Raw genomic sequence first — 14,666 nt, 5'->3', positions numbered from 1 at the left:
CGTCACCTCGGCGCTGCCGGCATCCGTGGGGCTGCCGCGGCCGCCCGTGGAGCCCTTCTCCGGCGGCTCGTCGGCGCCGAGGCCGGGGGTGGCAGCGGCGGCGGCGCCGAAGGCCGCGTCGATGCCGTCCCCGAGGTCTCGCATGTCCTCCAGGGCGATGGTGAACTGCGCGAGAGTCCTCACCATCTGCAGCATGCGGGTCCCCGGGGTCGGGCCGGCCCACGCGGCCCGGGGCCACAGCGGGGAGGGGGGAAAAAGACACAACACAAGCAAAACCGGGTTTCTCCCCCCCCCCCACCACCACCCCGGAAAAGCAGGAAAAAAAATAATAAGAATAATAAAAAAATTCCCCAGCGAGCAGCTTTGCCGGCAGGAGGGCAATAAATAAAATGGGGAAATCTCTCCTTCGGGGCGTAATTGCGATGGTTTTTTTTAAAAAAATAAATAAAAAAAAGGGGGAGCGAGGCGCTGCCGAAGGCGAGGAGCGGGGACGCAGGCTGCCTGCCGCGCCGGGCTGTGCGTCGGCGCCTGCGTGCGTGCGCGCGCGCGTCTGTCTGTCTGTCTGTGCGTGCGGGGGGCCGTGCGTCCGGCCGGCGCTCGGGGGGTCCGTCCGTCCGGCGGCGGCGGCAGGTGCTCGAGCCGGCTAATGGCAGGCGTGAGCAATCACAGGCAGAGCCGGCCGGCGGCATTCCCGGGAAAGGCGCTCGCGGGGGGGCTTCATCCCACCTCCCCCCCCCATCGCCGAGCCCTAAATCGCCCTAATTTCATCCATATCAGTGAGAAAAATCGCTGCTGGGGCGCACGGGGGTGGGGGGATGCTGGAGTCTCCCGGCTGAAACAGGGATGCTCAGGCCCAATTTTTTTCCCTAGGGAAGGGAAACGGAGGCAGGGAGCGGGGCCGGGATGCTCAGCCCGCGCACGGGGAATAACGAGGTTCTTCCGGCCGACCCTCCGCTCCCGCTCCGTTAATTAAACCGAATTAGCCCCTCGCTGGTTGCCTTGGCGACGGCCACGGCGGCGCATCCCCAGCCAGGAAATTCCCTCCCGGCTCCCAGCCTCCAAGGCCCGAAAAGCCGCTCCGGGTGGGAGCCGCGGGATGCAGACCAGCCGGAAAGAGGGGGGGGATCCCAGGCCACCGCGGGACGATGTCCCCCCTCTGGTTGGGGGGGGGCATTTCGTTTTGGGGAAGCCCTTTGCCACGGCGTCGCCGCTGCCGGGCGCAGAGGACGGACAACTCAGCGCACGTAACGCCGGTCCGGCCGAAGGAGCGAAGCCACCCGCTCAAGCACCTCCCCGGCATTAAGGGGAAACGACGGGGACGCGGGAGGCTTTTTCTTCTTCCCACCTCCGGCGGCTTTTCCCCGGCGGATTTAAGCGCCGCCGCGGGTGGATTCTCCGGTGTCTCGTAGCAGGGTTGAGGGGAAGGGAGCCCCCCCCCCCTCTTTCCGCGAGCCCGGCCCGCGGGAAATTCCTGGCAGCGTTTGGCCGCTCGACCGGCACGGCCTATTTTTAGGGCCGGGCTAAAATATGAGGCGGCTATTTTTAGCCCGCCGCTCTGTAAACACCTTTCGACTTCCTTTCGGATGCTCTTTTCTGGGAGTCGGGCGCGCGGGAGTCGCCGCAGCGGCGGCTCCTCCGGGTGCCTCGCCGGCGCCGTGCCGAGAGCTGGCCCCCCCCCTTCTCCCCAAAAAAACCCCAAATCCTCCTGGAGAAACGGGCCCCGTCCGCGTCCAGCCTGCCCACGCGAAGCCGGAGCCGCCCTGGCACGAGTTGCAATACGGGAAATTCCCGTTGGAGAAAAGATTTTTGTTCCCCACGCGGGTGGTCAGACCTTGCAGCAGAGGCCGGAGAAGGGAGCTCCGTCCCCGGAGCTATGGAAACCTCGTTGGGATGTGGCCCCCCCCCCGAGCCGGACGTCACCCCCATCAGCTGCGCCCCCGGCTCGTGGCTCTCGGAGCCTCTCCTCGCTTTTCCCACGGGCTCCCTCCCCGTCTCCCGCGGCGCGGGAAAACTCTGGCTCGCGCGCACACGCGCGTGGGGAAAAAGCCATTTCCCGGGAAAGGGGGATGCTCCCACCCGCGCGGCAGCGATGGATGACGCTCCCGGACCGCGCCGGCGTCTGCCGCAGCTCAACTTCGAACCCTTCGGGATTGGCAACAGCGGTTGCTGCTGGATTTTGACCTCGGCTTGCTTTCTCAAGGAAAAGCTCCCTTCTGCCCGCAGATTCCCAGGCCGATTCCAAGGCCAGAGGAGGATTTTTATGTTTTTTTCCTGGAGGAAAGTTTGAGGTTAATTAAATGAGCCGTTTATAGGGCTGGCGGTTAGCAGTGATGTGGCCGACGTTAAACCGAAATAGCTTGGACGATGCCGTTTTTACATCCGATTCCATATTTCCTCCATCGCTTGGTTTCTGGCAGGAAAACGGCTCGGGAAAAATCRCATTAACTCCCCTCGGGATGTTTTTTAACCATAAGGTTTGATTAGGTTTTGTATAGCCTTCGAGGCAAACCAGCCTGCCGCCGGCCCTTYGCCGGGGGATAAAATTCCCATCATAGGGAGAAGCAGGAATGAGACGGCAGTGGCAGCGTGCAGTTACCGTCTCCTTTCCCGSGAGCCCGCCGAGGTCTTTCCCGCGTCATTTGTCCCGCAAATGCCCTGAAATTTCCGTGCATCGGAAAAGATGCCCCCGGAGCCGAGCCGTTCCCGGCCTCCCCTGTCTCRGGGCCGTCGCATCCGCAGCATTTCTGGGATCGAATCCCTGTTCTAACGCAATTCTTCGAAATCCCTCCCCTCTCTCCCGACTCCTMTCCTGATGGCGACGCGCGAAACGCRGATTGCTTAGCRCGGTCTCCGCTCRTGCACGAAGTTTGCTGTCCGTTGGGAAAGCGGATTCACGGACACGGGCACTGCTATTCCCGCGCATCCTGCGAGCGGGAAGGGACACCGTCCCCGGAGACAGCGAGGCTCTGCTGACGTTAAAGATGCCAACTTAAATAAAACACGAAAAAAATAGCTCCCGGGCCAGACTCATCCCCCATGAGAAGAGCGGGATTAATTCCCGGGCTGAYGGGAAAAGGCCATGGAAAACCTCTTGGCTAGGAACCCAGGCCTGGCAGGGACAGCGACTGGAGGCCTGCGGCGAACGCGGGGACGACCGGCTGGGCGCAGCCACCAGAACGGTGCCGGGCAGCGGCAGAGCCCGGACGCCGCAGACGGTGACGCCGGGTGACAAAGGGAACCGGCGCRGGCGATAAATCGGGAAGAGCCCACGGGACAGGGAGGAAGCGGAGGCAAAGTATTCACTAGCTGGGGACACGGCCTAAGATGGTCTCGCTGCTCCAAGAGTTGGTCTGCTCGACGCCAAGCACCGGCCAAGGGCAGACTTGGATCTGCCACGTACCAGCCACCTCCATCCCCTGGTACCAGCCACTTCCATTCATGGTTACCAGCCACCTCCATCCCTGGTACCAGCCACCTCCATCCCTGGTACCAGCCACCTCCATCCCTGGTACCAGCCACCTCCATCCCCTGGTACCAGCCACCTCCATCCCTGGCACCAGCCACCTCCATCCCTGGTACCAGCCACCTCCATCCCTGGCACCAGCCACCTCCATCCCTGGTACCAGCCACCTCCATCTCCTGGTACCAGCCACCTCCATCCCTGGTACCAGCTGCCTCCATCCCCTGGTACCAACAACCTCCATTCTTGGTACCAGCCACTTCCATTCATGGTTACCTGCCACCTCCATCTCCTGGTACAAGTCACCTCCATCTCTTGGTACCAGCCACCTCCATCCCTGGGTATCAGCTACCTCCATCCCTGGTACCAGCCACCTCCATCCATGTGTACACGCCACCTCTAACCTTGGTACCAGGCATCTCCATCCATGGGTACATGCTACCTCCATCCCTGGTACCAGTCACCTCCATCCCTGGTACCATCTACCTCCATCCCTGGTACCAGCCACTTCCATCCCTGGTACCAGCCGCCTCCATCCATCCCCAGGAACACCAGGCCCCGTGACCCAGGAAAGACCTCCGCCACTCCCAGGGCAACGATGGGCTGCGTGTGCCGCTGCGGAAAGCAGCGGAAGAGGCCCTGAGCCGAGGCCGGAGAGATGACACACGACATCACCTGGGCCCTCGCTCTCCGCTCGGAGACGCCATCCTTCCCCCTCCAGGCCGCTTGCCRTTCTCCCACGGGTAAGGAAAGTCCAAGGCACTTTCCAAGCCRTACCGTCTTTAAAGGAAATAAGCGCATAAATCAGCAGCTCTGATTCAACCGCGCTGCAGTTACTAATAATATTCCCGTGTTTACCCGGAGCCCGCAGGCAGAACGTGTTTGCTTTTGCCTCGGCCGGGGTTTTTCCCAGGCTCCCGGGCTGCAGAGGAGCTTTGCTTGGGTGCAGGGACGCTCCCATGGAGAAAACCAGCAGCCGGCAGCGGCAGGAGGAGGAGAAGGAGGAGGAGGAGGAGGAGGAGGAGGAGGAGGGCAGCTTCGGGGACGCCCCCATCCCTCTGCCAAAGCATCGAGCCTCCGATTGGGATTATTAACCTATTTTTCTTGTTTTCAGCTCATTTCAAAGGAGGCTGCCGGCAGCCCCTTGCGGGTCCGGGCAGGGGATGCCCGCGTTGCCGCCGGACTTTATCCGACACCTTTGAGGCTCTGCTCTTCCGCGGGCTCCGAGCAAATCCCTTCCTCCCACTCCATGGGAGGTCCTTGGGGCCGCAGCGGTGGCGGGGAGGGACGGACGGATCCCGTTCTCCCCACCCCGCTTCGCCCTTTTTCCTTTGGATTCCCGGCTACGAAATTCCCCGGGAGCCTTTTGCTTGGGCCTCCCCGTCCTCCGTCCATCCGTCCGTCCGTCCATCTGTCCGTCCCCCTTCGCGAGGGGCGGGAGGGAGCCGCCTTGCCGCTTCGCCGGCGACGGCCGCGCCGTCCCCCGGAGCGGGAATCGCGGGGAACGGGCTCGCGTTACGGAGCCGCCGCGGGGAGCGGGGGCGGCTCAGCCGGCTTTTCCCTTCCTTGACTCCTCGGCTTTGGTGATTCATCCCGTGAGGCTGCTTTCGCAGCTGGCAGCGCAGCGGCCTGGCCCGGACGCCGCTTTTTAAGCGTGCGAGAAGAAAAATAATAAAAAAAATATACATTTTTATCCTTCCCAAGGAGCCGGAGCAACTTTTTTACTTTGCCTCCGGGAGAGCGCCAGAGCCCGGGCGCAACTCGGTGCACTGGTGGCCCCCCGCCTCGGCTCCCGGGGCTCCCGAGGGTTAAAAGCGCGGCGGCGAAGGGGGGGCGAGGGCCGGGGGCCCCCCGCCGAGCCCTCCGACGGCTTTCGCCAAATATGGAAGGTTTTCGCCTCAAGTCGCCCGCGGCGCGGGCCAAGAGCGCTGCTTTCCAGATGCTGAGGTCACGCGGAAACGGCACGGCCGCGCTCCCCCCCTCCTCCGCTCGGCCCCGCGCGCGGCCCCCCCCCCCCCCGGCCCGACTGCCCGCGCGGGCAGGAGGTGGCAGGACCCAGCGACGGAGGAGATGGATCCCGGTGAGGAGCGTGCGAGGAAACGCCGCGCGGCGAGGAGGGTCCYGCACCGGCACCCGGCCGGCCATGGACACCCAGGAGGTGATGGGCATCCAGGAGGTCACGGGCACCCAGGACCRATGGGCTCCCAGGAGTCATGRACACCCAGGAGCTGAGGGGCACCCAGAAGTCCATGGGTACCCAGGAATCAATGGGCTCTCAGGATTACATGGGCACCAGGAGTCCATGGACACCAGAAGCTGATGGACACCAGGAGTCCATGGACATCCAGGAGCTGATGGGCACCCAGGAGGCCACAGGCATCTAGGAGCTGATGGGCACCAYGAGTCCATGGACATCCAGGAGCTGATGGGCACCYGGGAGCCGATGGCCACCAGGAGTCCATGGACACCCAGGAGCCAATGCACACTCAAGAGCCAATGGGCAGCACAAGTTCATGGACACCCAGGAGTCCATGGACACCCAGGAACCAATGGGCACCCAGGAGCCAATGGATACCCAGGACTCCATGGACACCCAGGAGCTGATGGACACCAGGAGCTGATGGACACCCAGGAGCTGATGGGCACCAGGAATCCATGAACACTCAGGAGCCAATGGACGCCCAGGACTCCATGGACACCCAGGAGCTGATGGACACCAGGAGTCCATGGACACCCAGGAGCTGATGGGCACCCAGGAGCCAATGGGCACTAGGAGTCCATGGACACCCAGGAGCCAATGCACACCCAGGAGTCCACAGGCACCCAGAAGCTGATGGGCATCCTAGATCCAGGAGCCCCAAACAGCCCGTGTTGTCCCGCCCCGGGCTCGCTCCCAGCTTCCCATGGCCCCGGCTGGGGCTGTGCCCCTTGCAACACTACATCTGCAACCTCAACGGGAGACCAGCCCTTTTCACCCCATCCCRACCTCCAACCCCTCCAGTGCTCAGTGTCCCCAAGGGCTTCCCCRGGTCCTGCAGCACCCCAGGAGCACCCTGAGACACCACGGGACCCCCTCTACCCACCACAGCTGCCAAAGCGGGCCAGGGGCCGGGATGGGGGGCGTCAGTGCCACCAGTGGCCTCATGGAGGGGACCTGGAGCTCTGCCAGGCCCGCCCATGGCACGGGACGGCCGGAGGTGACTCCTTYCCTTCGGTGCCACCATCCCGGCGCCGCGGGGGCCGAGCCGCCCCCCCCAGCGCCGCACCTCCGCTCCCCTCCGCAGGGCTGCGTTCGGGGCATCTACTGACCTGGGCGGGATGCGAACGGCCGGGCGACGACCCCCGTCTCCGATTACCGAGGCTCCGAGCCATCTAGATCCCATCTCACCGGGGTTTTGGAGACCACGGGCGAGAGGGAAAGGCACGGCTACGTTCCCCCCCCCACCGCGGGCGGCGGCGCGTGCCGCCCGCTCCCCTATCGATAGCCGCGGGATTTTCTGCGGAGGTGGGGGTCGGGATGAAACCCTTAAAAAAAAAAAAAAGAAGGAAGAAGGATGCCAAATGGGGGCAGGCCGCCTAGTCTCCTGCTAGCCCGGCTAAAAAAAGCAGGAAACCATATCCCGGGCCTGGAGATGCCAATCTGCTCATGCAAACAACTCCCTGCTTGTTTTCTTTGGAGAGCGCCAGCGGGAACGTGCGTTCGCAAATAGAAACCTCGCCGCCCTGCCAGGGAAATATTAACCAGTCGCACAGCTGGGCTCCCGCGGCGGTGGCTCCTCGGGGCCGGCTGCCCGTGAGGAAGAGCCCGGCGAGCCTTCGGCCCCTCGCGGCGTTGGGGGAACGGTGCTCTGCCCGGCTCGGCCGTGCCCGGGTCTCCGGTAGGGACWTCGCGCCGGAGATGGACGTGGCGCCGAGCACGTCTTCCCCGTCGGGGCTGGCCCAAACCCTTCAGCACCCGGACATCCAGGTCCCCAAAGAGGGATGAGGAGCGAGCCCGGAGGGATTCGGGCGTGAGACGGAGCCCGAGGCATCTCCGCCGTTAAGAGGACGCAACTCAAACCGGACGCGTGCGCACCCACGCGATGCACAGGGAGGGACACGCAGCCCGGCAGCCCCCCCCCTCCCCGGGTTAACCCGCTTCTCCGGCCACGCGCGCGGAGGGAAACGCTTCCCGGGCCGCCCCGCGCCTTTTTTTCCCCGCGTTCCCCCCGGAAGACGACGCGCGAGCAGCTTTTCTCTCCCGTTTTCCAGCAGTGACCGCCGGGAGTTTGCAAGAAGCGCAAGTTGCTGGAATATTTTTACACGGATGCCGATTTTCGCTCTCGCTCCCATTGGCCAGGCCGCGGTTCCCAAAGACCCAAAAGCAAACACGCTATTTATAGAGAGAGTTCATTTACTGTAGCCATTCCCTTTGAAATTCCTCACCCATCTTCACCATGGCAACCAAGAGAGCCCAGCGAAACAGCCCCACGGGGACCAAACATCAGAGCTTTAAAAAGAGTCACGCTGGGGGGGGGAGCAGGGGGTGGAAATGGTTGATTTTTCTTCTCTGGACGCATCGTGGCCTGATCCAGCTGGCCTGCAAACACCACGGTGGAAAAAACAATGTACTTGCTTCCACGGGCCCTGTCCGTGCAAGCTGGCCTTGATACCTTCAGGATCAAATGTCCTGGAAGATGATGATGATGCCCTCCTCTAAGATCACGCCCATATGGCCAGAGCAGGGCCTGTTGCTTCAGGTGGGTGGGTGGAGACGGGTGGGTGAATGGAGATGGATGGGCAGATGGAGATGGGTGGGCGGATGGAGATGGGTGGGTGGAGATGGATGGGCAGATGGATGGAGATGGGTAGGTGGAGATGGATGGCTGGCTGGATGGAGATGGGTGGATGGATGGAGATGGATGGGTGGGTGGATGGAAATGGATGGGCAGATGGATGGAGATGGATGGGCAGATGGATGGAGATGGGCAGATGGATGGAGATGGATGGGTGGATGGATGACGATGGGTGGATGGATGCGGAAGACGGATGGAAGGAAGGAAGTCTCTTGCCCCACAGACAGGAGACAAGGCACTGACGAAGAGCTAAGGATCTGCAGGACACCATTCTCTGCACAGAGAGGAAAGCCCAAGGAGAAGGGGAAGAAACTCCGTATGGACMAAATCCCAGCGCTGTCAGAGTTTTCCCCATTACATCTGTCCTTTACGTGACGGGCATCACCTTATCTACTCCACGGACCGAACGGGAAAAGCAACCAGAAACATCTTCCTGCATCTGAGTTTAGGAGAAATCCCTGCTCCAGCTATGAAGCTGCCGCTGGTTTTGCTGGTGGGAGCTACCTGATCGGGACCAAGCCCAGATGTTCCTCACGTGGAGGTGGGTCCGCGCTGGGGCGGATGGCAGGACGCCCCGGATGGATGGCCATGGGGAGACGGCCGGCTGAGATCCCCGCGCATCTCCTTTCTATTCCCTCTCATCGCAAAGAGCCTACGGGAAAGAGCYTGTTTTGGGAACGCTCTTTGGAAACGCTCCAACGCTACCCGCATCGCGACCGGCTAACGCTGCAGAAACAAGCCACCTCCCCCGCGGGAGGACGACGGCGAGCTACGAACAGGGCCGCCTTCTCCCAGCCGAGGCTTGGGGGGCAGACAGATCCTACGCGGAGAAGAGCCGCGGGAACCCAYGGAACGCCGGAACGCCTCGGCTGCRCCSGGAAAAGCCCAGACACGCAGCTCTGCAGGCGCAGGCGAACGCAACGAGGCGCCATGGCGGGCTGCCCAGAAATGCCCGGCACGGCAGTCCGCGCCCGCCCCGCGTGCCGGGACCACGTCTCGCTCCGTGCATCCCTGGACCACTGGGATCAGCGCTGGGACCACTTATCTCTCCATGCATCCCCAGGCACGCCGACCTTGCGGACTGCCACGGCCCCGGGGCCAACACCAGCCCCCTCCGGAGCAGAGCACTAACCCTCTCACTCCAGGGCCATCTCCAGCCCTGTCCAAATTTACACCGTTTTTTGGGAGCAGATCCCTTTCCCGGCCGTGCCGGGGGGAGCCGGGCAAGCCTGCAAAAAGGCTCAGCAAAATAAAAATGCCCCTGATCATGAAGCAGGTAAGAGCCAGGCCGGGAGCAACCGGCATCCTGAAAATTTTGGAGCCCAGCTCCATGCAGGACTTGGAAAAGCTGCTCCAAAGCGTCCAGCTGCAACCAGCTGGAGCATCGCTTTGTCCGCCGGACCGCGCGGCCGGAGGAGCCGGCACCCGCGTCTTCGCGACGCAAGGCAATTCGGGCACGTCCGCACCGTCGGTTGCCACTGGCGGGAACTGATCCGGCCGAAAACGCACTCATGGAAAAAAAAGCCCCCGGAAGCCCCAAACGCGGCTCGTGCCGCTTTCGACCCGGGCGAAGCGAAAGCAGCCGTCTGCAAACGGCTTTCGCCGTGGGCCTGCCGGCATCCGTGAAAACCAGCCCGGAATACAGACCGCTTCGCCGGCTTGCCCCCGAAAGCCCGCGATAACGGGAATATTGGCGGCGGCGGTAAAAACAGGCAGCCGGGATGTGCCGGAGCGAGGGGCTCTGCGCCGTGGAATTTCCTGCAAGAGGCTCGACGGAGAGATCCAGGGCGGTGGAAACGCCGATGCCCCCTCCCCGGCTCCTCATCCCCTTGGAAATAAAAAAAAGGGTGTTTAAACTGACCCGGCTTCGAGGGATGCAGGGATTTCATGCCGGCGGGTGGGAGGAATTTTTCCTGCCAAAAAAAGAAGGGTTTGCGATTCGCTACCACRAGGTTCAGCTTTGCTCCGCCGCCGCGCTCTCCGCCTCGCACGCAGTTCCCGCGCCAGCCGGCCCGGCTGCCGTGTCCCGGCGGGAGCGCCCGAATCCCAAAGCTGGGATGAATTTGGCTCCTGCAGGGACAGGCGGGCATGGGGAGCCTTCCCGGCTGCCCTCCCGCTCGCGCAAAGCGGRCTCCTGGCCTCCCTCCGTAACCGGTGGGCAGAGTTAAGGGGATTTTGGCAGCGGCAAAGAAAACAGCCGGCTCGGCCCTGGCGCCTCCCGCTCTGGCTGTCGGTGCCAATCCGGAGCCTCCGGTGTCCCGCGTGGGGATGAGGCTCGGCGGCGGCTGCCCAGCATGAAAAATACGTTCCCACCATGACGGCAGAGATCCATCCTGGATGGATCCTTTTCCATACTTCTCCCCGGCTCCCCTGCGACAGCCACTTAATTACAGATTTCCAGCCCCGCCGAAAAGCGAGAAAACGCCCGGCCGCGTCCCTGGGAATGTTCCCGGCCGGCTGAGCCATCGCCGTGCCCGTCCGAGTCCGGGAGGCTTTTTCCCCCCCTTTTTATCCCCAAATCTGGAGCAAGTCGTCTCAGCCCCCTTTGCCGCAGGCTGCCAATTCCCGCGTTTTCCCGCGGGGACGGAGGCCGGCGAGGGGGGCGTTCGCCGCCCCGGCTGCGGCCGAGGAGAAAGCTCGGAGGCGAGGCGCGCCGGCGGCCTACGCCCGGATTACGACACGCCGGCGAGCCTTGTTTTCCTTTCCTTTCCCAGCAAGGCAAAACTTTCCCGGCGAGCGCGCGCCCGCCCGGGCATGGGAAGCGTCGGCAACGGCGCTGCCGGCGGAGGAGGGAGGCGGAGGGCCCGAGCGGTGCCCAAACCCGCCGGGATCCGCGGAGCTGCTCTCCGCTCCATCGTTTTCGGGCTGAAAAAGCTATTTCTGCGCAGCTCCTGCGGAAGCGGGATGCTCCGAGCCTTTCCCTGCGCTGAGCCAAGCCCGGAGACCGGGGCATCACTAGCAGGGAGGTTCCCCGAGCCGGGCGCGGAGTCGCCTCCAAAGGGAGCAAAGGGAATTTTCGGGGTTCCCGCAGCATGGGGAGAGGCAGGTTGGGAGGAAGGATGCTCCGGCGGGATGTAACAGGGAAAATCGCAGTGGGAAAAGCCCCGGGCTGCACCCTGAGATGAGTCTCCCGCGGCGGTCGGCGCCGGCGCGGGATGCCGGGGCCGGCGGCGTTTTACGCAAGCGGCTCGTTCCTGGGAATCTGACCCCGGCCGTTTCCCTCGGAGCTGCCCCGGCCGCTGGGGAGCGCGAGGCCGCGCACCGGGAGCGATGGCCCCGAGCCCGGGCCGGCCACTGAGCCGCGGCCGTGGAGGCGTGGGATCACCGTCCCCGGGGATGCTCCGGCGGGAGCCGGGCCCAGCCGGCATCTCCGCGACGGCTTAGCAAAGCCCCGACGCAACGAGTTGGCCGGCCGGTCCCCGCAGCCCCGCGAAACCCCCGAGCGCGATCTCCCGGTGCTCGTAGGAGCGGCCGCCTCCGGTTTCTCCCATCCGGCGAAATCCTCGGATGGCCACCGCTTTCCCCCAGCGTGGGAAAAAATAAATAAATAAAAGACTTCCCTCCGCCAGCCCCAAATTCGCTCCTTTTCACCCCAAAGGGAGCAGCAGCCTCCGGAGCTCAGCATCCGGGGCGCTTTTCGCTGAGCCTTTCCGCTGTCTCCTCTCGTCACAGCCACCGGTGCTGGGGGCGTTTCCAGCTTTCTCCGGCGCGGGAGAATTTTTCGGCCTGGCGCTGGCGCCTGGCTCCCATGGGAAAACCTGCTTTTCCCTGCAAACAAGCCTGGGGATCGCGGGGGCAAAGCGGGGGGCTCCGCATCCGTAAAAGGGAGCTTTTTCCACTCCAGGCGGCACGGGAAGCTGCCAAATTGGCTTTACGGCCCTCGGCACCGGCCGCGGGAATCGCGTGAGCCGGCCCGAGCCGCGAAGGCGCCCGGACCCCCCCCCCCTCCGCCCCCACGTGCCGCCGGCTTTCTCCCCGCTCGGAAAGCCGGGAGAAGAGGCCGGGAAGGGAGCGCGTCTCCCACGCAGCGCGCGGGATGCCGTTTGTTTTTTAAAGAGGAACCGGCTTTTCCCCGGCGCCTCCGACCATCTGGGAACGACACTTCCAATTTAGCTGTCCCCGCGGAGCGGCATGCCGTCGCCTCCGAAGGGCGTTCCGGCCCTCGCGAGGCAGGAGGAGAGAAACAGCAAGGTTTTGGTCCCTAAAAACCTTCGTGGATCCAAAAAGTAACGGAGCGAAATGTTAAATGCGGTTATACAGCGGAGCAGCACGCGGCAGAGCTGGATGCAGGGGGGGGGGGAAAAAAAGAAAAACCATAAAAAAAGGGATCATTTCTTATCCGCAGGTCTTGGAGCGTGTAAATCTGCCGTCGGAGCCAGCAACGCCGGTGCCAAGTTATATCCGGTCTCGGGCGTCGCGGCCCGTAATTAAAGCAACTCCCTTGCAGCGCTCGGCTCCCCCGTCGCCGCCCCCCCCCCGGCTCCGGCTCCGGCTCCGGCGGGTGCCGTCCGAAGCAAAACAATAAATCTGCTCTCCAATAAATCAGGGAGAAAGAAAAATCCCGCTGCGCGTTACGTTCCGGCCGCGGCACAGGGGAACCCGCGCGGCAGGAGCCGCGATGCAAAGATACGGCTCCACCGTTGCCCTTAAAAGGGAAAATTCGCCCCCCGTCCACGCCGGATCCGGAGGGCCGAGGCTCCGGACAAGGTGAGCGGCGTTCCTGCCCCGGGGCTTGCCCGCTTTTCCGAGGCGAAGACCTCGAGCTACCTTAAAAACAGCGGTTTTGCCCCGATGGGGCTGGCGAGTCCCTCCGGGATGCGGCGGGGAGGCCGCCGGAGAGCCGGAGTCGCTGTTCCCATGCCGGGAGCATCGCTGAGGGCCCGGAGTGCCGAACGGAGCGTTTCGAGGTCAAAACGCAGCCGGATTTAGTAAAGCGGAAATGAGTTGTTTCCGAGGATGCTTCGCACCCGGCAGTCCGAACCCGGGGGGGGGCGGGATTTGGGGGCGATTCGGGGCGCCCCCCTCCCTGGGCACGGAGAAAGGCGGATCAGGCGGCAAACGGGGCCCCGAACGAGGGCTGCCGGCTTTCCGGGACACGGAGCTGCCGGGGGGCCGCTCGGACCCCGACGCCGCGGGAACCGGAGGCGGGCGCCCAGCTCCGCGCCCTTCCAATTCGGAGAGCGCCCCGGCCCCAGCGCGGAGGTGCCTGTTCGGTGCCGGCGAGGGCTTTTCCCACGAATCCGGACACTGGCCTCGCAGGAAGAAAAAAAAAAAATCCCTGCTCCGTGGGAACGGGTATTTCTGGGCTTCGCCGGGGCCGCGGCAGCCCACGGGGCGTCGTGACGAGTTATTAAAAGCCCCCGTGGGTGCGCGGAACGGCCGAGGCCGGCGCCGCGCGGGAGGAGGCGGCATCGCCGAGCGCGCGCATCCCGGCGCCGCGTCCGCATCCGCGGGAAAGAAACCAAAGCGCCCGCGAAACCAGGCCGCGAGAAAGGCTCCGCTCCGAGGAGCTCCCAAAACGCCGGGGAAACGGGGATGGGGCCGGGGGTGGAAAAACACCGATGCGGCGAAACCCCTGGGAGAAAGCATACAAAATCCAGCTCGGAGAAAAAGACTCCGAAAGAAAAGTTTGACGATTTCCCGGAGGCAGAAACAGCGGGGGGGGGAGGTGCGCCGGGGTCGGCCGCCGCGCTTCCGCCGGGATGCACGCGGCCTTCGGCCTCGGCGACCCGACGGCGCGAGAACCCGGCCTCCCCCTGCACGCGGGGATCGAAAATCCGGCAAATCGCCCCAGCACCGCCGGGAAAGAGGGTTTCCCGACCCAAAACGCGCGGGTGGGCTCTGGCGGCCGCGAAGCGAGCCCCCCGCCGAAGCAACGCGCTTTTTGTTAGAAATCCGTAGAAATCCGTATCCGCCAGCCCGCGCTCTGCCGCAATCCGCGTTAAGGACTCCGAGAACGGGATAAAACCCTTAAATTGCAACACGCAAAACGCACTTTTTCCCCCCCCCTTCCCGGCGTTCCCCGCGTTGTGATGCGTGCCCGTTTCGCTAAAAAAGCCGGCTTTGCTTCCCGAGCCGTCGGCGCTGCCGTGAGAGCTACCAGCGAGCCCCGATCCAGCCAGAGAGGTGCAAAGTTTGCAGCATCGCGGCTGCAAAAGCAACAGCAACAACAAAAAAAAGGCCGCGCTTGTCCCTGCCCGACGTATTCCTCCCCCGGAGGAATTTGGAGGGATGTCGGGAGCCAGGACGACGCGAGGTTCCTTGGGACCTCTGGTGGGAAGCACCTCTGGAGCTAAGGCACCTTAGGAGAGATGGGGCACTTACCACCTGCGGCTTGCTCCGGGGCGCCGGCACGGCGCCGTGGTCCTCCG

At 63.8% G+C, this 14,666-nt stretch overlaps 1 protein-coding gene across 1 annotated transcript in view; it reads right to left on the bottom strand.

Moving 5' to 3' along the window:
• The window catches only part of ARHGEF17 (Rho guanine nucleotide exchange factor 17), a gene marked incomplete at both ends in the record, with an annotated part of 30,386 nt that overhangs the window by 13,272 nt on the left and 2,448 nt on the right, over positions 1–14,666 (bottom strand). Inside the window, one exon of the mRNA XM_026082644.1 lies at positions 14,620–14,648. Within this exon, the coding sequence (XP_025938429.1) occupies positions 14,620–14,648 (29 nt within the window). The remainder of the gene's footprint in view (positions 1–14,619; positions 14,649–14,666) is intronic.

This window comes from Apteryx rowi, unplaced genomic scaffold (assembly GCF_003343035.1).
Source record: "Apteryx rowi isolate R43461 unplaced genomic scaffold, aptRow1 scaffold_587, whole genome shotgun sequence".
NCBI lineage: Eukaryota > Metazoa > Chordata > Aves > Apterygiformes > Apterygidae > Apteryx > Apteryx rowi.
The sequence above is the reverse complement of the archived record's forward strand: the minus strand, read 5'-3'. Positions and strand labels throughout refer to the sequence as shown.